The 24,770-nt window shown below is 42.0% G+C and overlaps 1 protein-coding gene across 1 annotated transcript in view; it reads left to right on the top strand.

Moving 5' to 3' along the window:
- Window positions 1–24,770, top strand: part of esyt1b (extended synaptotagmin-like protein 1b) — a 59,019-nt gene that overhangs the window by 7,348 nt on the left and 26,901 nt on the right. The window contains exons 3-32 of the mRNA XM_045692129.1: window positions 2,949–3,083; window positions 3,278–3,351; window positions 3,480–3,552; window positions 4,025–4,114; window positions 5,477–5,532; window positions 6,174–6,294; window positions 6,598–6,774; window positions 8,676–8,758; window positions 9,018–9,066; window positions 9,148–9,237; window positions 9,449–9,550; window positions 10,186–10,257; window positions 10,424–10,510; window positions 10,674–10,823; window positions 11,180–11,299; window positions 11,430–11,606; window positions 12,969–13,054; window positions 13,290–13,338; window positions 13,491–13,580; window positions 14,042–14,137; window positions 14,318–14,389; window positions 14,941–15,027; window positions 15,160–15,306; window positions 15,439–15,548; window positions 15,629–15,824; window positions 15,982–16,158; window positions 23,873–23,955; window positions 24,170–24,218; window positions 24,355–24,444; window positions 24,556–24,651. Coding sequence (XP_045548085.1) covers window positions 2,949–3,083; window positions 3,278–3,351; window positions 3,480–3,552; window positions 4,025–4,114; window positions 5,477–5,532; window positions 6,174–6,294; window positions 6,598–6,774; window positions 8,676–8,758; window positions 9,018–9,066; window positions 9,148–9,237; window positions 9,449–9,550; window positions 10,186–10,257; window positions 10,424–10,510; window positions 10,674–10,823; window positions 11,180–11,299; window positions 11,430–11,606; window positions 12,969–13,054; window positions 13,290–13,338; window positions 13,491–13,580; window positions 14,042–14,137; window positions 14,318–14,389; window positions 14,941–15,027; window positions 15,160–15,306; window positions 15,439–15,548; window positions 15,629–15,824; window positions 15,982–16,158; window positions 23,873–23,955; window positions 24,170–24,218; window positions 24,355–24,444; window positions 24,556–24,651 — 3,084 coding nt within the window. The remainder of the gene's footprint in view (window positions 1–2,948; window positions 3,084–3,277; window positions 3,352–3,479; window positions 3,553–4,024; window positions 4,115–5,476; window positions 5,533–6,173; window positions 6,295–6,597; window positions 6,775–8,675; window positions 8,759–9,017; window positions 9,067–9,147; window positions 9,238–9,448; window positions 9,551–10,185; window positions 10,258–10,423; window positions 10,511–10,673; window positions 10,824–11,179; window positions 11,300–11,429; window positions 11,607–12,968; window positions 13,055–13,289; window positions 13,339–13,490; window positions 13,581–14,041; window positions 14,138–14,317; window positions 14,390–14,940; window positions 15,028–15,159; window positions 15,307–15,438; window positions 15,549–15,628; window positions 15,825–15,981; window positions 16,159–23,872; window positions 23,956–24,169; window positions 24,219–24,354; window positions 24,445–24,555; window positions 24,652–24,770) is intronic.

Raw genomic sequence — 24,770 nt, 5'->3', positions numbered from 1 at the left:
GTTTCCAGAGAGTTGAATGTTAATTTCACAACCATAAGCCAACGTCGTTTTAGAGAATTTGGCAGTACGTCCAACCGACCTCACAACCGCAGACTACATGTAACCATGCCAGGCCAGGACCTACACATCAGGCTTCTTCACCTGCAGGATCGTCTGAGACCAGCCACTCGGACAGCTGATGAAACTAAGGAGTTTTTCTCTGTAATAAAGCCCCATTGTGGGGAAAAACTAATTTTGATTGGCTGGGCCTGGCTCCCTAGTGGTTGGGCCTGTCTCCCAAGTGGCTGCACCCCTGCCTAATCATGTGAAATCCATAGATTAGGGCCTAATACATTTATTTCAATTGACTGATTTCCTTATATAAACTGTAACTCAGCAAAATCGTTGCATGTTGCGTTTATTTTTGTTCAGTATCATTAGTTAATCATCATTGAAGCTGACAGCTGACTTCTAAGATAAATAGCAACCTTGCTTGTTGTTTGATTTAGCTAATTAGTTATAATTACTTTGAGCGAAACTGCCAGTATGCTCTGAATTCCCGGAAATCAATGATTATTTTACGAGTGGTCCCAACGATCTTCTGTCACCTCATGAATGGAGAGCTGAGAGCATCTTCAATGAGGAGCAAGCAAGGTATGTTAAGCTTTCTAGACTTCATAACTATCATGCCTCCACTACCTGCATCTACTTTGTATTTGTTTAAGTTAGGCTGTAGCCAATGTTGGTAGAGAGTGACAGTACTATTGAAGACAAGCTGATATAGCTAACTTTAGCCTAAATGTTTCACTGACTATTTCACTAACCATGGTATTTTTCATCCCTGTAGCCCACAAAACATGTTAGCTAGCTAACAAGTTCATGTTAATTCATGGAGATATAGGAATAGAGATAAGAGACACACAAAGGTTTGAAAAGGAAGAGAGCCCCTTTGTGTGTGTTTGTGTTAACTTTTGGGTCTCCATGACAATTTACTGTATTGTGGACCCAAATAAATAAGACTGATGAAGCACTGAAACATGCTTTTCTCCCCCTCAGGGTAAAATGGTGAAGGGAATGGGCAGGCTCATGGATCTGGTGGCCAGCGCTGGTCCAAGGTGGTCGCCACCATGGAGCACTTAACTAAGATAAGAATGATGACCTAGTAGTTTGTGTTTGTTCGAGATATCTTTGTTAGTTTGCCAGAGAGTCAAATTCATTCATATCATTATGATTTAAATCCTTCTTGCCCACTGCCATCCAGGTCTTCAACAACACCAGGTCGCAGTCAACACACGACACTACCCAGTCACTTTATTTGCTTTTGCACACTAGTACTGTACTATTTCACTCTCTCTACAGCTATATTTACATTTTGTGTGATTGTCTTGTTGTGTTGTGACTACTTGTATTGTTTTTACATTGCCTGTATGACAAACTAATTTCATCTCATCTCTCAGCAGATGAGAGAGTTTTTCCTGGCCATGGAGACGTCAGCAAATTGTTCCAGTACCCATTCCTGCAAGATTCATTTCAATTCTAATGATTATTTTGGACATCTATAATGCCATCCAGTGTTGTGTATATAGTCAAATCAAACAGCTCTGTCTTTAATGTTTTTCTTTTTAAGTGTTGTTGATAGTTCATAATCGCACAGAAATTTACACTTATTTTGGCTCCATGTATCTATTATTGTACAGTATAATAATTAGTTCTAGTAGGGATTAGTTAATGCAAACCATACCTGCAGTTGCTGTTTAAAAAATAATAAATATAGTGACACTCTTTTAAAACAATCAAAGGAAAGGAAGTTGAGTGTTGGTGTTCTCTCTTGCCTCAATGGAATTAGAAAAAAACGTAACTGAATCTTTGAATGCTGTTTTTTCAGTTTTTACTTTTTGGCTGAAGTCAACTTTAAAAGCTCATAACTCGGGTTCTGATAAAGATATCTCAGTGATTTAAAAAAGGATCTGGGACAGTTTTAAAAATGTGTAAACATTTCCTGATGTGAAGGGTTTCCCTAGGCCATTACGAAACCGATCAACTAGCCTGCTAATATTGTTGCACTCGCCAATTCTAGGAGGCCTAGTTAACTGGTATGTAATCTGAATGAATGTGTGTATTAATGTGGGAAGTCAGTGTTTGAGGACTGTGTTGGATGCACATGTGCCCAGGGAGACAGCAACCTTACCTTAGGTTCATGGCCAGCTCTGTCTTGACTCGTTTGGGTCAACGAGCCCAAGTCGATTATTAGGTTCAGATGGTGACGGAAACAAATATATACAAAAAGGAAAACTACAAACTAAAGATTCAAACTCAAACAAAAGGCCTCATGGCCACCAAACCAACCAGCAGCCTCACAGCTTACAAAACTGGGACACTGACCTACGATCGCCTTAATTGGCAGCACCTGGTGTGCTTATCAACCAGGCTCAGCACCTGGACAAGGTTGCTGCTGCCCCCTGGGGGAATGGAGGTTGGAAGTGTTTCGTGGATAGTGTTTGTCTACGTCCTAACACTAACCTTGCCCAATAGGAACCATATTATCTAAACAGTGAAGGTTGGACATAAACAGATCTACAGGTAACGGGTGGGCCCAGAATCCTGAATATGTGAAACTATGTCTATCATGGAAAAGACAGACGTGTGCACAGCTGAAGTCTAATCTGTCACATGCATGTTGCCCTGGTTCTTATTGACACATTGAGTACGACCACCATAAGATAATCATGCCTGGGTATTTGAAGCTGAGACATTTTAAAGTAGTAGGCCTATTGCCGTTAGAGAGTGGTGTGCTTGTGCTTCCACATTAACTCCTGAAGTAGCAAGGGGTAGAACAAGTCTTATCTGTGTTTCCCTCAGAGAAAATGTTGCAATAACCTGATTTAGTATTGCTGAAAAGCAATTACCTGCTGTGCATTACACAAATTATAGCCATCATCCCTGCTCCTCTCCCTGTCCCCCCAACTCAGATCCTGCAGCAGGTGTGGCCATTTGTGGGTCAATATCTGGAAAAGCTGCTAGTGGAGACCATCGCTCCATCCATCCGTGCCTCCAGCACTCACCTCCAGACCCTCACCTTCACTAAGGTGGACTTTGGGGACAAGGTAACTTCTAAGATAACATCCCCCATACACACACACACTGCTACAGGTCTCATCATACTAATACATGACACAAGATTTTCTTTCACTCTCACTGAGATGGACAGTATTGGTCTATGGTCTTTCATAGTCTTACATAATTGTGTTCTCTTGGTGTGTGTATGTTCTTTGTTGACTATGCTGTATGTGTGTTGTAGGCCATGAAGGTGGTGGGTGTAAAAGCACACACAGAGAATGAGAGGGGACAAGTCCTGCTGGATGTGTACATCAGGTGACCTTCAACCCTTCAATGTTTAACTTTCCTCCAGGCCTCAGAGGCACCATTCACTCTCTCTTCCAAAATCGGAAGTTCAAAACCATTAGCAATGTGCTACAGTATCCTTCTCTTTTACCTTGCAGCTATGTTGGAAATGTTGAGATCAATGTGGAGGTTAAGAGGTATTTCTGCAAGGCAGGAGTCAAGGGAATACAGGTATGTTTTATTTTCTCTCTCTAGTCTGTAATAAGGCTGTGGGATATTATGGAAAATAGGGAGACAAAGAAGGTATTGACCTGACTAAGAGAAAGGGAGAGGCAGGAAGAGATATTGGTAACACAATAATGTTAAAACATAAATAAGAAATGACGTCTTTATTTTTAATGTACAGTACCAGTCAAATGCCAAGAGTGTGCAAAGCTGTCATCAAGGCAAAGGGTGGTTACTTTGAAGAATCTGAAATATAAAATATATTTTGATTTGTTCAGCACTTTTTTGGTTACTGCATGATTCCATATGTGTTATTTCATAGTTTTGATGTCTTCACTATTATTTTACAATGTATGTATAAACAAATAATTCACAGTCTATACTTATAAATCCCTATAAGTGTTTTTATAAGTCCTTTATAAATCTTCTGTCAGTTTTGTGACTTTATATTAATGTATTCCCTCCTCTCTCTTCCCAGCTGCATGGGATGATGCGGGTGATTCTGGAGCCTCTGATTGGAGATGTCCCCATCGTGGGCGCGGTCACCATGTTTTTTATCCGCAGGCCGGTGGGTAGCTGGAACCATCCCCCTCTTTCCTTAACACCAGCAGTCTGTCCATCTTTCCCTTCATATCCTCTTTACTCCCAACACTCCACCATCTCACACTCCCTGTTACTTCACACAAAAAAAGAATGGTTCCAAATAGTACCAGCTTGGGGGGTTCTTTGGCTTGTAACCATAGCGGAACCCTTTTTGGTGCTATATAGAACCCTTTTTTGAAGGTTCTATAAAGAACTATGCTCATTATGTCTGAAATAGAGCCTGTATTGTGCTATAAAGAACCCTTTCCCAAGGTTCTATAAAGAACCATTAAATAAGGTTCTTTATAGCACTAAAAAAGGGTTCCACTATGGTTACAACCCTTTTTGGGGCTATATAGAACCCTTTTTTATGGTTATTTCTTTCTCCACAATTTCGGTCTCGTCTCATTGCTCCAACGGGCAGCGAAGGTCGAGTCATGCGTCCTCCAACACATGACCCACCAAACTGCGTTTCTTTACACCTGCCCGCTTAACCCTGAAGCCAGCCGCACCAATGTGTTGGAGGAAACACATTTCAACTGACGACTGAGGTCAGCCTGCAGGCGCCACAAGGAGTCGCTTGAGCGCGATGAGCCAGGTAAAGCCCCCCCCGGCCAAACCCTCCCCTAATCCGGACGAAGCTGGGCCAATTGTGCACCACCCTATGGGACTCCGATCACGTCCAGTTGTGATACAGCCCGGGATTGAACCCGGGTCTGTAGTGACACCTCTAGCATTGCGACACAGGGCCTTAGACCGCTGCACCACTTAGGAGGCCCCTTTGTAGATCCTTTTGAAGAACTATACAGGGTTTATTATTCTGATCAGACATTATATTGTTAAAATTTCATAGGTGTTATAATTGTGTTAATTGGCAAGTTGAATCAAATTAGCTATTTCTAGAACAGCTGGTGGTCCCTGAGGAAAGAATTGAGAATCAACCGTTCTCGAGTGACACAAGACACTGTCACTGGCCATAGTCATATATAATGTGTGTTGGCATAACACAACACATTGGATAAACTGGAATGACACCCTCACTCACAGTTGCACAAAAAGAGCTGTGTGCAAACCACACCACAAAATATTCTAATGAGCCATCGCCTGTACATTTGAATTATCACTAAAAGAGCAAAGAACCCTTTTCTGTTCTGTAAAGAACTATTGAAGAGCTCAAATGGTTCTTTGAGTAATTATGGTTCCACATAGAACCATAACCCTTCCCAAAGAACCTTTGAGGAACCCTCATTTTTGTGTGTGTTATGTATCTCTCTTTCTCTTTGTATTGGATGTCTGAAACCCCAACATTCCTCATATTTTCCTTAATCTCCTCACCCCTGTCCTATAGAAACTGGACATCAACTGGACTGGACTGACCAACTTACTGGACATCCCTGGCCTGAAGTGAGGCTGACTTTGTCTGTTGTTATTGTTCTGTAATTGGAGTCACTATGTCATGTGATGATAATTCACTTCATGTAACACATAACTATACTTTACTGTATGCCCCAACTGATACAATCAGTGCTATGCTATGATATTGCTGTATTTTGATATACCGTAATTTCCGGACTATTGAGCGCACCTGAATATAAGCCGCTGAATAAAAAAAAAAAAAAAAAAATTGAACATAAATAAGCCGCACTTGTCTATAAGCCGCAGGTGCCTACCGGTACATTGAAACAAATGAACTTTACACAGGCTTTAACGAAACACGGCTTGTAACAAAAATAAATAGGCTTTAATGAAACACGGCTTGTAACAAAAAAATAAAAAATTTGCAGTAAACAGTAGCCTACCAAGAAAGTCATTGGTCACTATCTTCCTCCTCCTGTGCACTGAAACCACTGAAGTCATCTCCTTTCAAAACAAATTTAAAGCGGGAAAAATCCATATATTAGCCGCGTCATTGTTTAAGCCGCGAGGTTCAAAGCGTGGGAAAAAAGTTGCGGCTTATAGTCCGGAAATTACAGTACTATGTTTGTGCACTTCCATGTGTTTACTGTATATATAAAGTCGAGTGCTCCCTCTCCTGTGTTTCTCAGCATTATGTCTGACACCATGATAATGGATGCCATAGCTTCCCACCTGGTTCTGCCCAACCGTCTGACTGTTCCCCTGGTAGCAGACCTGCACGTTGCCCAGCTTCGCTCTCCTCTGCCTAGGGTGAGTCCACACTCTCCACAAACACTCTCCACAAACACACACATTTATTTACTCAGACCACAGACTCTATGTGTCTCGTCTGCACTTGTAACTGCCAGACTGATATACAGACATGACACACAGTAGAGCTTATACCAGTATCAATCCCCTCACTGTCTTCCTCTCCCTCCCTCCCCATGAAATAATTAATTGTTCCTTCCTACTCTGTATCTGAGCTCTCTCATCCCTCTATTTCTCTCTCTCCCTATCTCTCTCTCTCTCTCTCCCTCTACCCCGCTCTCTCTATCTCCCGCCCCCTCTCAGGGTGTGGTGCGTATCCACCTCTTGGAGGCTGATGACCTGCCAGCTAAGGACAACTACATCAAGGGGGTGATAGCGGGGTTGTCTGACCCTTACGCCCTGTGTAGGGTGGGTCCTCAGACCTTCACCTCCCACGTTGTGGACAACACTGTCTGTCCCAAGTGGGGAGAGATGTACGAGGTGAGGGCCAGGAGCCAGAGGATTGCGTAAAAATCACTCATTCCTATTTCATTGAATGTCATTGCCACATGTTAGTGTTGCATTTACTGTTGCAAAACGACATGTCTTCATTTCCAATTATTTGTTTAGGGAGAGAATGCATTACTTGGTAGAGAATGCATTGGTCCAGTAGCAATGTGGGGATTCCCCTGGGGATTCCCCTATGTATGTCTGTCTACCAAGGACTATCACTCTGCCAATGACACACAGTCAAACTGAGTAATCACAGAGTAAAGACACATTGTCTCCTTATTGATGTCTCTGTGTTGTTGGTCCTCATTGTGTGTGTACAGTGCATTCGGAAGTATTCAGACCACTTGACTTTTTCCACATTTTGTTACGTTACAGCCTTATTGAATTACTTTTTTTCCCTCATTAACCTACACACAAACCCCCATAATGACAAAGCGAAAAACAGGTTTTTCGAAATGTTTGAAAAATATCAAAACTGAACTATCTTATTTACATAAGTATTCAGACCCTTTGCTATGAGACTCGAAATTGAGCTCAGGTGCATCCTGTTTCCATTGATCATCCTTGAGATGTTTCTACAACTTCACCTGTGGTAAATTCAATTGATTTGACATTATTTGGAAAGGCACACACCTGTCTATATAAGGTCCCACAGTTGACAGTGCATGTCAGAGCAAAAACCAAGCCATGAGGTCGAAGGAATTGTCCGTAGAGCTCCGAGACAGGATTGTGTCGAGGCACATAACTGGGGAAGGGTGCCCCAATTTTTTTGAAGGTCCCCAAGCATCGAAGGTCCCCAAGAACACAGTGGCCTCCATCATTCTTAAATGGAAGAAGTTTGGAACCACCAAGACTCTTCCTAGAGCTTTACTCCCCGATCAAACTGAGCAATCGAGGGAGAAAGACCTTGGTCAGGGAGGTGACCAAGAACCCGATGGTCACTCTGACAGAGCTCCAGAGTTTCTCTGTGGAGATGGGAGAACCTTTTAGAAGGACAACCATCTCTGCAACACTCCACCAAATCAGGCCTTTATGGTAAAGTGGCCAGACAGAAGCCACTCAGTAAAATGCACATGACAGTCTGCTTGGAGTTTGCCAAAAGGCACCTAAAGACTCTCAGACCATGAGAAGCAAGATTCTCTGGTCTGATGAAACCAAGATTGAACTTTTTGGCCTGAATGCCAAGCATCATGTCCGGCGGAAACCTGCGCCACCCCTACGGTTAAGCATGGTGGTGGCAGCATCATGCTGTGGGGATGTTTTTCAGCGGCAGGGACTGGGAGACTAGTCAGGATCTAGAGAAAGATGAATGGAGCAACGTACAGAGAGATCCTTGATGAAAACCTGCCCCAGAGCGCCTGGGACCTCAGACTGGGGCAAAGGTTCACCTTCCAACAGGACAATGACACTAAGCACACAGCCAAGACAAGAGTGGCTTCGGGACAAGTCTCTGAATGTCCTTGAGGGGCCCAGCCAGAGCCCGGACTTGAACCTGTCTGGAGAGACCTGAAAATAGCTGTGCAGCAACGCTCCCCATCCAACCTGACAGAGCTTGAGAGGATCTGCAGAGAATGGGAGAAACTCCCCAAATACAGGTGTGCCAAGCTTGTAGCGTCGTACCCAAGAAGACTCGAGGCTGTAATCGCTGGCAAAGGTGCTTCTACAAAATACTGAGTAAAGGGTCTGAATACTTATGTCAATGTGATACGTAAAAATGTCAAAAAACCTGTTTTTTCTTTGTCATTATGGGGTATTGTGTGTAGATTGATGAGGGGGAAAAAACTATGTAATCCATTTTAAAATAAGGCTGTAACGTAACAAAATGTGTAAAAAGTCAAGGGATCTGAATACTTTCCGAATGCAACTGTATGTCCATGTGTGTATGTCAGGTCATAGTCCATGAAGTACCAGGTCAGGAGCTGGAGGTGGAGGTGTATGACAAAGACCCAGACCAGGATGACTTCCTGGGGAGGTAGCTACATCTCACTGACTGTCCATGGGTTTCTGTGTGCCACACTGCCACTTTTGACTGTTTCCCTTCCCTTTCACCTGACATAGCCATGTAACTGAGTAGAAAGAGTAGAAAGTCTCCTAGTGTTTTACATGTAGTGTTCTCTTCTCTTCCTTAAATACGGCTGGATCTCTTTTCCTTCTTTTTCTCCATTGTCTTGTTTTCTCTGCTTTTGTTTATTTCTCTTTTTGTCTCTCTCCCACTCTGCCGTTTCCTACAGAACCAAGATAGATTTGGGTATTGTGAAGAAGTCTACAGTTGTTGATGAAGTGAGTTATTTTGAGAATTATTGAATGTCTGACACGGTTAGACACTACATTGTCATCACAATCTGTATTTTTGTTTCTCAGTGGTTCACCCTGAAAGAAACCAAGTCAGGACGGGTCCATTTCAGACTGGAGTGGTTGGTCTTGCTGCCCAATACAGAGCAACTGGAGCAGGTCTGTATCCGTATCCTCCCTATCATATTATTCCTCCCAAAGTTAATGTTACAGCAATATGAGGCCCATTCCGTCTTGTTTGATTATACATTGTGGTGACTGTGTACGCTGGCAGTGAGCTGTAGTGAAGGAATGTGCAGAATGAAAAGTGCTTAGAGCTAAGTGCCTCTCCCCTTCTCTCAACTCCTCCCCCTCTCCCTTCCTCTCCCAGGTTCTTCAGAGGAACAAGAGCTTGACAGTGTCCAGTAAGACTTCTGATCCCCCCTCGGCAGCCATCTTGGCAGTGTATCTGGACAAGGCTGAAGCCCTTCCTGTGAGTCACACCTCGTCAACCTCTCCCCCCTCCTCCTCCTCCTCTCTCAGCCCTTAAGCTGCATCCTGTCTGTGGCTGCAAGGGTAGCGCTGTAACTGTCACTAGGGTTCTTGTTACACAGAGTTGTTCCCTACCCTCGGCCCTTGTTCACTTCCCATCACTGATCTGAGATAATTGCAACATCGGCTTTAAAGGCTAGCTTTCACGACATGTTGTTTTCACCTATCCAGTCCTGTCTGATCTGCAAAAGGAAGTGAATGGGAGCCAAGGAGAGGGAACAACCTTCTGCAATGAAACACACCCATAGTGGTGCTGTGTTTAGACTTCCTGAAACTCTTGGCACTCAACTTGTTTCCTCTTTCTACTGTTTTTCGGCGGTTGCCATGCAACGTCTATGCCAGTGGTTACCAACCCTAGTCCTGAAGAGCTACAGAGTGTGCACGCTTTTGTTACAAACCCAGCACAAACACATCTGTTTCAACTAATCAAATCTAATTATCAATAACTTGATTAGTTGAATCAAATGTTGATAGTGCTGGGCCGAAACAAAAGCCCCCGTAGTGCTACATTAATAAAGTGTTAAAGTTGTTTGTGTGTTTTATATGTTGATGTGTGTTTGTATGTGTGTGTTTTAGATGAAGAAGGGCAACAAAGAACCCAGTCCCATGGTGCAGTTGTCTGTGCAGGACATCACTCGAGAGAGCAGGGTAAAACTACCAGAGTAGTGACTTACTTGACTTATTCCATCCGGCTCCTATAGTGGAACAAAGGACCAAACGGGGCTACCATAGTAATAGACTATCATAACCCTTTGCTTTGAAGTCAAACCCACTCCTATTTTGCATTCTCTCTAATCCTTTACACTGTTTTTAGACCTGTTGGACGACAATCAACCCAGAGTGGGAGGATGCCTTCACCTTCTTCATCCCAGATCCACGCAAGCAGTCAATAGACATTCAAGTACCTTGATATTCTAACTCCATAACATGTTTTGCACCAATTTGTTATTATTTGAATGCATTATTTCTGTCTGTTACCTCATAGCAATCTGTTGAATGACCACACTCTTTCCTATGTGTGTATTCTTCATTGAACATTCTCACTATCCTCCCATCTCTTCCAGGTTAAAGACAACGACCGGATTCAGACTCTAGGTAGCCTGTCCATCCCTCTGTCCCGTCTGCTGTCCAGCCCCAACCTGTCTCTGGACCAGTGGTTCCAGCTAGACAAATCTGGCCCTGCCAGCCGCATCTACATCAACACTGTACTCAGGGTAAGGACTGGTTCCTCCTCTCAATCCCAACCTACAGTAAGGTGGATGCACATCTCTAAAGCTCAGTTTGGCCTATGTGTAATGCATTCTTCTTTCTTTCTTTCTTTCTTTCTTTCTTTCTTTCTTTCTTTCTTTCTTTCTTTCTGACTCTCTTTGTTTATCTCGCTCTCTCACTTTATCTGTCTCTCTCTCTTTGTTTCTCTCTGTCTCTCTCTCGCTTTGTTTCTCTTTCTGTCTCTCTCTTTGTTTCTCTCTCTTTGTTTCTCTCTCTCGTTATCTGTCTCTCTCTTTATGTTTCTCTCTCTCTCTCTTTGTTTCTCTCTCTCATTGTTTTTCGCTCTCCCTTTCTCTCTCAGGTGCTATGGTTGGATGAGAAGAACATTCCCACTTCCTCTACAGAGGCAGCTAGCCTAGCAGCTGGTCTCTCAAAGATACGCCCCCAACAGACCTCCCCTGACCCCAGCTTTGCCACAGAGGTAAAGCATGTAATATACATGGACATACATGTTATTGTTAGTAACTAAGGTAGTTACAAATAAACCAAGTTAAAGTGTGATTGCAATGTTGAAGAGTCTGAGTCTATGATGACATTGTGTTTTGTTTTAGGGGGTGCTTAGAATCCACCTTCTAGAGGGCCAAAATCTGGTCCCAAAGGACAACATGATGGGGGGCATGGTGAAGGGCAAGAGTGACCCCTATGTCAAGATCAACATCGGGGGTGAGACCTTTGAAAGCCGGGTCATCAATAGGAACCTCAACCCCACTTGGAACGAGATGTATGAGGTACGATATCAACCTAATATTTTCTTAATTTTCAAGTCGGAACATTTTAACAAAACAAATAAAGTAATTGGTTAAAACGGACAGTCATACGACTGTAGGGTTATAATGAGTTCAAGGAGGCCTCTGGTCATCAGAAAACAGAACCACAGAAAGAGTGCTTATCAACCAGTGATACTTTTGGAAGTTATTTTAGATTTAGTTTTAGTGTTAGTCTTTATGACTAAAATACCTTTTAGACTTAGTCACATTTGAGTGTTTTCATTCTTGGTTTTTGTTGTCAGTCAGCTAAAACTCTGGACAATTTTAATCTAGTTTTAATCACAGTAATTTTATTGCATTTCTCCCCCATGAAATAATTGATATCATCATGTGCACATTAAGATAGCCTTGTCCAACTAGACCTACTATCCCCTCATATAGCTGGCACATTGCTATTGTGGCAGATTGTAACCATTGCCATCCATGATTTACCATAGGCTACAAAGCCTTGGCTACAGGTAAAAAATGTAGGCATACATCTCTTTTCTCCCCGTCATAACCTTGGGATTGGAGTAAATAACAATGAATCCCCTAAAAGGGGGAGAATCTGAGCTTTCCAACGATGCCAGACATGTTAGGCTACTGTACTCCTAATATTCAGCAAATAGCATTCATATTTCCAATCGGGGGATAAAACTACTGCAGTCGCATTTGCGAAGCGCGAGAGCGACAACACAGATGAATAACATAGAGCTTCTGATGTGATCAAAGCAGAAATAGCCTACATGAAAGTAAGAGAGAGTAAACATTATTGTTTCTAGTTTAGGTTAGTTACAACTGAAGTGTCCTGAATGCACACCAGTTCAAAAGAATGACGAGTGACTGAAGTGACCTCCCGGGAGCTGTGTGGAAGAGCCGGACCGCGCTACTGAAAGACTCTTCATTCTGCCAATGAGAGGATTGCATTAAATATTCAGCAAAGGCATTCATGCTTATGATTGGACAAATCAGATGAAAAGGAGCTTCATGTCAAATTGAATGTCCATTAGTCACACGTGAAATCCTCGTCTCGTCACATTTTCGTCAACTAAAATGACAACTAATTTGTTACATTTATCGTTTTTTTCCCCCATGCCATCTCATATCGTTATCGTCATTAGTTTTCGATATGAAAAATAGGTCGTTGCCAAATATTTTCAATCATAGTTATTGTTGACGAAATTAACAACCAAGACAGCAGTCTACAAATGAGGACTTACACCTTATTTAGATGAAAATAATAGGTGACCTTAAAATCTCAGTGCTTCCCTGTGTGTTTCTAGTTTTAGTATGTAGAATATTGCCTTTAGTGAAGCTGTTGTTGTGTGTTGTGTTGTCTCCCAGGTGGTTCTGACCACGCTGCCTGGCCAGGAGCTCCATGTAGAGATATTTGATAAGGACATGGACATGAAAGATGACTTCATGGGCAGGTATGCAGGTTGTGACCCAAATGGCAATATATTCTCTATATAGCGCACTACTTTAGCGTGTCATTTGGGATGCAAATGTAGTCTCTGGGAGCTAGATAGATGTCTATGTGTGGTGACTTTGGCACCCCCTTGGGCAGGGACATGTAACTACTCCCACGGATTAGATTTTGCTCCATATTCCGTTTGTTTGTACAGTTGTTTGCACTCTAACCTATATTCCTATGTACCTATACAGGTTGAAGATTAGTTTGAAGGATATCATCACCTCTCAATACACTGACCAGGTGAGATCTGCCTGCCTGCATCGGAGTTAACATGACTTTATACTTTCCTTCACACAAACAGATCACTGCATATGTTACCATCCTATGTAAAAGCTCATTCGTTTCCCTGTTTCAGTGGTAGACTACACTGAGTTGTTGTCTCTCTGTTCCAGTGGTACACTCTGAATGATGTCAAGTCAGGTCGTGTTCACCTGGTACTGGAGTGGGTACCTATAGTATCAGAGCCAGGCATACTGGACCAGGTCAGTCCTTCTTCCTCTTTTTTTTAATCAGAAGTTTATTAGAGATATCTTATTGTGATCAGAGAATCTCTTTTGCAAATCAGACCTGAGTACAAAACATAAGCTTTATAATAGGCAGTATTAAACAGTAGTGTAACGTGTCATGGGGTTCCTGAGTGGCACAGTGGTCTAAGGCACTGTGTCTCGGTGCTAGAGGCGTCACTATAGACCCTGGTTCGAATCCAGGCTGTATCACAACCGGCCGTGATTTTCGAGTCCAATAAGGCGGCGCACAGTTGGCCCATCTTTGCCCGGGTTAGGCCTGGGTAGGCCGTTATTGTAAATAAAAATGTGGTCTTAACTGACTTGCCTAGTTAAATAAAATAAAAATAAATCAAATCATTATACACACTGCCATCAGAGTAATGCATCCTTGTACACAGTGCCATACAGACCCAGTGACCTGTGTAAATGTCCCTAAGGTGTTCCAGTTCCAGTCCAGGCAGTCCTACCACAACAAGGCTGTTCCCTCCATGGCTCTACTCTTTGTGTTTGTGGAGAGGGCAGACGGCCTGCCAGTGAGTCTTCCACCTCTTTCTCAGTTTGGAGGGGGTCTTATGATTTCGTGTGCAGGGCTAATGTTAATGATGATTATGTTTAGAGGACTAATATTATTTTGCATATGTAACCTGGGTGCTTATTTTGTGCACATGTAGTGTGTTTGTTTTGAATGTGTATTTATTGTGGCGTGTTTCTAGCTTAAGAAGAGTGGGAAGGAGCCAAAAGTGGGAGCTGAACTTGTTGTGGGGGGGACTTCCCATAAAACTACGGTGAGACAGACAACCCATTTAATGTGTCCTGTTAAAAATGGACATATGACACTAAAACCATTCAATGTGTCTTAAAAATAATATGGTAATATTAATATGGTATTCTACCTCCAAGCCATAAGACTGCTGAACAATGAATAAAATGGCCACCCAGACTATTTACATTGACACCCTCCCCTTTTGTTTTTACACTGCTGCTACTCGCTGTTTATTATCTATGCATAGTCACTTTACCTCTTCTTAGATGTACAAATCATCTCGACTAACCTGTACCCCTGCACATTGACTCTATACTGGTATCCTCTGTATATTGCCTCGTTATTGTTATTTTATTATTACTTTTTATTTTATTTTTTACTTTAGTTTATTTAGTAAATATTTTCTTAACTCTATTCCTTGAACTGCATTGTTGGTTAAGGGCTTGTAAGTAAGCATTTTACTGTAAGGTCTACACCTGTTGTATTCGGCGCATGTGACAAATACAATTTGATTTGATATTTTGATCTGTGACAGTGAATTATTGCTCATGCCTCCTTTCTATCTCTATTAAGGTGTGTGATCGCACCATCTCACCCCAATGGGACGAGGCTTTTTACTTCCTGGTTCATGACCCCAGAGAAGAGCTCCTCATAGTGAAGGTAAGTGTGTATGTTAAAATATTTTTTTTAGATCAGAGCTTAATAAAGATGTGGGTTTTTATAAAAGGGTACTATACTCTTCACAGAATTACGAGGTCATTCATCCATCTTCCATTTTCTCTTCTCCTCTAGTTGTCTCACAGTTGGACCTTGCCTATTGGTTCTCTGGTGGTACCAATCAGAGAGCTGCTGTCAGAACCAGATCTGGTCCTGGATCAGTGGCTGAGTCTGGATGGAGCCTCACCTGACAGTCAGATTCTACTGAGGGCTGAACTCAAGGTGAGACACACTTGCACTTAACAAACACTCTATTTCTCTGTAGGAGGCACTTTAGACTTGTGTTAATTCAATGCATGATGTTTTGTAATAAGGTTATATGGTGGTGTTATTAAATGTGTTGTTCTACTACAGCTGCTGTGTCCCAAGAAGTGTGAGATTGATGTGGAGAGGGCAGATCAACCCAGAGCTCGAGCCGCCTCTACTGCTGAACAGAGACTGGAGAGAAACACAGTGCAGAAGAGGTAGAACAAATGAGGGTGTACTAATACACACATGCACACAAACACACACGATTAACCAATTTCTCTTTTATTCCACCAAGTCTGCTCAGGTCTAGTTCAGTGGACACTCCCAGTGCTCCAGTCCCCAGCCTTCCCTCTATCCCAGCACCAGAGTCAGAGAAGGCTAAGAGAGTAACAGCTACTGAGATGGTCCCTGGGAAAGTACCTGAGGAGCTCACTGAGGAACCCAGTCCTCCTGAAACACTCCCCACACACACCACCCTGATCCCAGCTTTGGCTCTGAGGTGAGATACAGTATGCCAGTGAAGGCCATTATTACAGTTGTTTTCTTTTGAGGTATACAGTACAATACCACATACAGTACTGTGTGAATTAGGTATGTCATGCTATACTGCTGTATTTGTGCAGTCTTGTTACTAGTGTTTGTTTTTAGGGGGTGCTGAGAATCCACCTACTGGAGGCCGAGAATCTTATCGCCAAGGACAACCTGATGGGTGGCCTGAAGAAGGGCAAGAGTGACCCTTACGCCAAGATTAACATCGGAGGGGTCAAGTTTAAGAGTCATGTGATCAAGGAGAACCTCAACCCTACCTGGAACGAGATGTATGAGGTATGGAGGGAGTTGGAGTTTTTAGGAAAAATGTGTTGTGTCTATATACATTTTGAACCGTAAACCCACATTAACTTGTATTTTGTCAGTACAGCTCCATGTACATAATATATTATACAGTATTACATAATACTTAGGGTAGTGTTACATCAGTCTAATCATAAACATATAGTAGGGTGTTCACCCATAAAAGGATTAATTAATTAAAGGTTTACACAAATATACCCATTCAATTCAGTAAGAAAAACAACAGTCCAAACCCCATGTCTCTACCATACAGTGCGTTCGGAAAGTATTCAGACCTCTTGACTTTTTCTACATTTTGTAAGGTTACAGCCTTATTCTAAAATGTAAACTGAAATCACATTTACGTAAGTATTCAGACCCTTTACTCAGTACTATGTTGAAGCACCTTTGGTAGCGATTACAGCCTTGAGTCTTCTTGGGTATGACGCTACAAGCTTGGCGCACCTGTATTTGGGGAGTTTCTCCCGTTAATCTCTTCAGATCCTCTCAAGCTCTGTCAGGTTGGATGGGGAGCGTCGATGCACAGCTATTTCCAGGTCTCCAGAGATGTTAGATCGGGTTCAAGTCTGGGCTCTGGCTGGGCCACTCAAGGATATTCAGAGACTTATCCCGAAGTCAGTCCTGCATTGTCTTGGCTGTGTGCTTAGTGTAGTTCTCCTGTGGAATGGTGAACCTTCACCCCAGTCTGAGGTCTTGAGCGCTCTGGAGCAGGTTTTCATCAAGGATCTCTCTGTACTTTGCTCCGTTCATCTTTCCCTCGATCTTGACTAGTCTCCCAGTCTCTGCCACTGAAAAACATCACCACAGCATGATGCTGTCACCACCATGCTTCACCGTAAGGATGGCGCCAGGTTTCCTCCAGATGTGACACTTGGCATTCAGGCCAAAGAGTTAAATCTTGGTTTCATCAGACCAGAGAATCATGTTTCTCATGGTTTGAGAGTCCTTTAGGTGCCTTTTGGCAGGGCAGGGCAGCCAGCTGTAGGAAGAGTCTTGGTGGGGATGGCATCCCAGGTGGACTCCAATCAAGTTGTAGAAACATCTCAAGGATGATCAATGGAAACATGATGCACATGAGCTCAATTTCAAGTCTCATAGCAAAGGGTCTGAATTCTTATGTAAATAAGGTATTTGTGTTTAAAAAAAAAAATACATTTGCAAATGTAAATTTAAAAAAAATAAAAAAGGTTTTCGCTTTGTCATTATGGGGTATAGTGTGTAGATTGATGATGACATTTAAAAAAAATCCAGGATAAGGCTGTAACGTAACAAAATGTGGAAAAGTCAAGGGGTCTGAATACTTTCCGAATGCACTGTATGACATTACTTTTGGGATTCAAGCATGAAGCATCACCCATCAACTCACGTGGTTGCTATGACTTAAGCTCCACCCCTAAACCTGACCTGTATGGATCTCAGCCACGCCCACAAGCCCTCTGATTGGTCAAAGCCTTCTGAGCATTTTGAGACTAGCCAGGATCTATCTATTCAAACAGGGACCACAGAGCCTGCCTCATCCATATATCCATGAATCAACGAATGTCATTTTTTATTTTCTGCTGTCAGTTCAATTGCCTTTACAGTTCATAAAGGTTAAAACATTGTAAAATAAACAGCAATGTTCCCTCAAAACTACTTCCTCCAGGACTGCGGTGCAGGATATATGCCAATGCCGCGCAGAGACGCAAGAGATTGAATTGAACTGAATTCGCCCCATTAGTTTCACTATATATATCAATGTTTTTCCTGTGATCGAATCAACATTATCTCAGCCCCTTTTCAATGTAACAAAACAAATCTAACGAGTCTGTGATTTTGTTGTAGGCAGAGCCAGAGCGCAACGGAGTAGAATTCTTTTGTCGGGGGTAGCCCACGAGCAGTCTTTCAATCACCCGCGAGTGAATGCACTTTTCAGATCAGAGCGCAGAGCCGTGCGTGTGCACATTTGTTGATATTCTTTGCTAGTTGGCGAGTTATTAGCTCAGTTATAGAGAAGTATAGGTCAGCCATGGGGAGTTACTGCTTCCTACAAGCAACACAATCTCACACTCAATTCGTGCAAAAATATACACAAAAAGTATTTCAGCAGATTTTGTGATATGTACAAAAAGTATTTCAGCAGATTTGGTGTGTTTTCGTGTGGCTTAATTTGTGTGAAAAGACCCCAAAAATGGTGTGACTTTATTCGAAAAGACACACATTTTTGTGCGACTTCATTGATAGGAAAAAAACATTTGGTGGGGCCAACGAGTCAGCACTAGGATAGATTTTGGGCAATCATGTTCTACACTGCTTTTTTTTGTGTTCCACATTTATTTATATAAAAAACAAACGTGTTAACAACACAATATTGTTAATCAACCAGGTTGTCACCGAAATACATATAATATTATAGTTGCCTTACGTTTTAATTTTTTTGTATTTAATGCCAATGCTGTTTTTTATGCTTGTTTTCGCTTAATACTTTGGGATACTGGTACTATGTCGGATTTCATGAGGGTCGCCAGATTGGAGTAAAAAGGTATATTTGTCTGTGTTTTTGTGGTATCGATGAAGGTATTTGATTTGGGAATGGGGATACATTTTCTTGATGGGAAATTAATTCATCAATAAATGTGGGGAAACAAAAGACCTGCAAAAAAGATCTGGTTTAAATTCCCCTTGTGTACCTTCATGGTATTTTCAACTATAACGAGTCTGGACTATGATCAATTAAGCCATATCAATGCAGTTAAACAGGTTAATGTAAAAATAATGAATTATGTTGGCTTATACTTATGGCACTTCCAAGGCCGTTTCATGATGATTATTACGGTTGTGTCAATCTCACGTCTAGTTATGTGATCTAGTGGTGGGAAGCATTCTGTTTTTCAACATTTTGTTGGGTGTAATTACATTGATATAAGCTACAATGGGCGTGACGGATAGACGTAGTCACTACACGTGGGATAGAGCCTTACATCAACGTTGCATGAAGCTGAATGGAAAGTGCTATGCTCTGATCAGTTATTCAGAAGAAAATCCTCTGTGACTTGTATCATTATTACAAGGCTGTGAAACCCACATTGAACATAGCTTAGGTTTAGGGTATTTCATTCATTTCAGACTCCTACGCCACTATTCCCAACATCCTATACCCCATAGGTTGTAAATAAACCCTTTTTAAGGTGATATAACTTGTATCATTATTATAGGGCTGTGAAACCCATAGCCGAATGGCTTCAGACTGAGCATTTCTCACCATTTATTTACGTAGAGCAATTTCCGTTTAATAGCAGGTAGTGTCCATTTATTTACAGTAGTATGTTGATTAATTATTGCTTTCTTCAGTGGAAATACAGAATATGTATCAAAATGGCAACTATGCCAAAGCTAAATCAAGCAGAGACTTACGACTATTTAACCATGTTAATCATTACTGAAACATGCAAACTATAAACATTTTACCAGATAAAGATAATTAATACATGAATCTAGTTGGCTATAACATGAGTACAATCAAAGTGAGTGTGTCTATATTTTTGAAGTGTGTGTGTGTGTATAATTTCCCACCATAAAAATGTATTTCCATTCCCCAATCAAATACCTTCATCGATACCACAAAAACAAAACAAAAAAATCTGTATTTTTTTATCCAATCTGGCAATCCTCATAAAATTTGACATAGCTATGTATAAAATGCATTATGAAAGAAATGGTGTAATGTACACGAAAAAGTGGAGCCTTGTGTTAAATGCATTATGAAAAGAATTGTGTAATGTAGACTACATGAAATATGAAATGTGTTATGAAGAAAATTGTGTAGGCTTAATTAATAATAATGTATAGTATTTTGTAAAGTGGTTTCTTGCATCATATAACACAATACAATGCAATTTACAGTCACCTATTTGGCCCATGGTGTTACAGACTGAGTAAAAAATAATTAATTAATGTCAAGCCCTGGATAATGTAAAAACTTTTTTTAAAGTCTCATGCAATGTAAGCCTGCATTGAACACAACATATAGGCTACTGTAGGCTATATCATAGAAATCAAAAGCTATTTCCATGTGAACATTTTATGTGATTTGCCCCATTGGTTTTGTTGGTTGGCCTACATTATGCTCAAATAGCCACAATAGCCTGTTGCCTACTGTCTCAAACTGTAAGGGTACAGCATCAGTGTTTACTGTAAACGCGTGCCAGAAGTTTTACAAAATTCCACAATGATCAAGTTTCCGCTCACAAGACCGAAAATTTGCTCCGTGCCCCAAAGAATTAGAGGGAACATTGCTCTACAGTCTACCACACCTCTACAATTAAAAACTAGACAGTTCTGATAAAGATATGTCTACTCACCAACGCCCAGTCACCTTACTAACTGTCTATGCCAGTTTGTCACTACCAAAGTTCCCACATTCTAGTTATATAGGTTATATATTTTATGGTTTCCATGACCACATTCATAGAATTTAGAATGAAGTACCATTCTATCCATTCCACAACTACACTACATGACCAAAAATATGTGGATACCTCCTCGTTGAACATGTCATTCCAAAATCATGGGCATTCAAATCAAATCAAATGTATTTATATAGCCCTTCTTACATCAGCTGATATCTCAAAGTGCTGTACAGAAACCCAGCCTAAAACCCCAAACAGCAAGCAATGCAGGTGTAGAAGCACGGTGGCTAGGAAAAACTCCCTAGAAAGGCCAAAACCTAGGAAGAAACCTAGAGAGGAACCAAGCTATGAGGGGTGGCCAGTCCTCTTCTGGCTGTGCCGGTGGAGATTATAACAGAACATGGCCAAGATGTTCAAATGTTCATAAATGACCAGCATGGTCAAATAATAATAATCACAGTGGTTGTCGAGGGTGCAACAATTCAGCACCTCAGGAGTAAATGTCAGTTGGCTTTTCATAGCCGATCATTCAGAGTATCTCTACCGCTCCTGCTGTCTCTAGAGAGTTGAAAACAGCAGGTCTGGGACAGGTAGCACGTCCAGTGAACAGGTCAGGGTTCCATAGCCGCAGGCAGAACAGTTGAAACTGGAGCAGCAGCACGGCCAGGTGGACTGGGGACAGCAAGGCGTCATCATGCCAGGTAGTCCTGAGGCATGGTCCTAGGGCTCAGGTCCCCCGAGAGAGAGAAAGAAAGAGAGAAAGAGAGAATTAGAGAGAGCATACTTAAATTCACACAGGACACTGGAGAAATACTCCAGATATAACAGACTGACCCTAGCCCCCCGACACATAAACTACTGCAGGATAAATACTGGAGGCTGAGACAGGAGGGTTCAGGAGACACTGTGGCCCCATCCGATGATACCCCCGGACAGGGCCAAACAGGCATATGGAATTGGTCCCCCCTTTGCTGCTATACCAGCCTACACTCTTCTGGGAAGGCTTTCCACTAGATGTTGGAACATAACTGTGGGGACTTGCTTCCATTCAGCCACAAGAGCATTAGTGAGGTCGGGCACTGATGTTGGGCGATTAGGCCTGGTGTTTCATGGGGTTGAGGTCAGGCCTCTGTGCAGGCCGGTCAAGTTCTTCCATACCGATCTCGACAAACCATTTCTGTATGGACCTCGCTTTGTGCACATTGTCATGCTGAAACAGGAAAGGGCCTTCCCCAAACTGTTGCCACAAAGTTGGAAGCACAGAATCTTATAGAATGTCATTGTATGCTGTAGCGTTAAGATTTCTCTTCACTGGAACTAAGGGGCCTAGCCAGAACCATGAAAAACAGCCCCAGACCATTATTCCTCCTTCACCAAACTTTACAGTTGGCACTATGCATTGGGGCAGGTATCGTTCTCCTGGCATCCGTCAAACCCAACTTCGTCCATCGTACTGCCAGATGGTGAAGCATGATTTGTCACTCCAGAGAACGCGTTTCCACTGCTCCAGAGTCCAATGGCGGCTAGCTTTACACTTCTCCAGCCAACGGCAAGCTTTACACCTCTCCAGCCAGAGGGATCCTCTGGGAGGAGAAGAGACACAGTCTGGTGCTAGTCACCATGACAGCCGTGAGTTGGGGAGGAGTGAGCACTTTGGGGCAAAGGTCAGGTCAGATGAAGTGAGGAAGAACAGATATCACTAAGGTTCTGTCTAGCAACAGAGATGCATTGGCTGTTCAGATGTGTAGGAGGAGACTCAGCATAGGTTAAATATCAGTGCTTGTGTGAATATGTCTTTGTCTGTTCAGCTGTTCCATCCTTTGGGAAGAATAAACTTGGTTTGAGCTTTCGTATGTGTCCGTGGAGTTCTTACTCTGATAATTAGAACCTAACATAATGAATCAAAAATCATTTGATTGGATATTGACTCAAACATGATTCTGGCAGTGCTAGAAGACCGTTTTGCCTTACCCTGTAATCTTCTGATTGAATAGGACCCCTGTTATTTTAATTAGGCCAAATGCTTACTACTGCTGTTGTGAAGGAATGCAACGTTTCAACTAAAGGTGTACTTTTGTCAATTACCTATGTTAGGTTCTAATTATCAGAGTAAGAACATGACGGACGCTATGAAAGCTTATACCAAGTTTATTCATCCCAGAGGGTCAATACAGCTGCTTCAGACTCAGACATGGTTACAGTAGTGGTGGTATATGTACCCCACTTTGGGTGGAGTCTCCTCCTTCTCGCTAAACATTGCATCTTTATTGCTAGGCAGGAAACTAAGTGATACGGGCAATAAACGGTTCCTTTTCCCTTAACGTGACCTGACCTGACCTCGACCCCCTCATCCACAGCTCTCTTCCCCCCTTATCAGTACTGCTACATGTGACCGTTTTCCCTGCACTCAGCCCCTCCCAAGCTTAACTGCACCCCTCATGTCTCTATTATAACTAATGATTAATAATAGTTAAAGCTCAGAAATCCAAACCCATCACCTAAGTAATGTGTGGTCATTTGTAGCAGTTATCCTCAGAGAATGGTCATACAAATAAGATGCCAATGTCTGTTTTCTCACTGAAAAAATGTAAGTTTTGCCTAAATACTAAAATAAAATGCAGGTACTTACCAACACCCTCCTTCACAGAACTGACTCCAAATCTGAGTAACTGTCTGTTAAATGGAATCTTTGACGTCATCCGCATTGCGATGTCATCATTTATGACCACTCTTAAAGGTGCTGAGCCCTGTGCGCAGTTGCATAAAACACCTTGAGTGAAAATGTTGCACAAAATCCCCCATAATTTAATCTCAAAATCATTGAAATGATTGAAAATAAACCATTTGTCACGTTTAAATATTTCCTGTGAATTATTATTTTTTTTACACGTTTTTTCCAATTACCTTGACTGTTCTCTGAACAGAAAAGATATTTGCTTCAAGTAACTCCTAAGCAACCTGTATAGCGACTATAGAATTGACCCCAGCTCTGGCCAAGTGTAACCAACATTTTATTCTGACTGTAGTCAACCTTGTTTTCAACTTTAGCTCTCTGCAGCACTGTCTCTTCTTTCTCTATCTAATTGTGGTCTTTGTCTGTGGAAACCGTTTTCTATAACTCCATTTCATGAAATATATTGCTCTCTGATGAGTGGAAAGAGTGGAAATGCGTACTTTGTACACTTTACTGTAAAAATATTTGTATAAAGTATTTTACATTTTGTCTATCACTGACTGTCGTGCTCTATATGTGTGATTCCTCCCTATGGTTTTAACATTATTGTGATGTTTGTCCCCAGACTGTGATGGCACCACAGGCAGGTCAGGAGGTCCAGGTAGAGCTGTATGATAAAGACATGGACAAGGATGACTTCCTGGGCAGGTGAGAAACTGCTTTTGTGTCCCAAATGGCACTCTATTCCCTATATAGTACACTAGTTTTGACCAGAGGCCATAGGGCGCTGGTCTGGTACTCAGCCGATGTCCTGTAATGTTTTGTGACCCTGTTGTTGTCTTGGTTTGAAGCATCCTTTGTAGTTCCCTGTAAGTGTTTAGTTTAATTTTGGACTACATTGATGCTCAATTCTTTTGTACAGGTGTAACATCAGTATGAGAGACATCATACACTCCCAGTATACAGACCAGGTAAGGTTTACATGTCTCCTTCTTCTCTTGTACTAAATAATGTCTGTACTCTCTTACATTGGAACACTCATCTTCATATTGCATTACTTTTAGTTTCAGAACACTCTATCTGATGTGTGATTTGTGTCTGTTCCAGTGGTACACTCTGAATGAAGTGAAGTCAGGTCGTGTTCACCTGGTACTGGAGTGGGTACCAACAGTATCACAACCAGACAGACTGGATCAGGTCAGTTCTACTTCTCTCCTCTTCTCTTCTCTCCTCTCATTCTATTACTAGTTTTTAACCTTTTAACCACCTGTTTTGATGTGATTTAACTCTAACCTCCTCATGTTCTAGGTGCTGCAGCTGCAGTCTCTCCAGTCCTACCAGAACAAGGCTGTTCCCTCTACTGCTCTGCTCTTCGTCTACATGGATAGAGCCCACTCACTGCCTGTGAGTCACCTCAGACACTGAGCCACTTTGAACTTATGAACCCTGGCATTGGTTTGTTGCCATTGGGTCTGTTGTCTTTGCAGCTGTAATATGGGTTAAGCACAGATGTTGCTTTTTTA

The sequence above is a fragment of the Salmo salar genome, chromosome ssa12 (assembly GCF_905237065.1).
Source record: "Salmo salar chromosome ssa12, Ssal_v3.1, whole genome shotgun sequence".
NCBI classification, from domain to species: domain Eukaryota; kingdom Metazoa; phylum Chordata; class Actinopteri; order Salmoniformes; family Salmonidae; genus Salmo; species Salmo salar.
The sequence above is the reverse complement of the archived record's forward strand: the minus strand, read 5'-3'. Positions and strand labels throughout refer to the sequence as shown.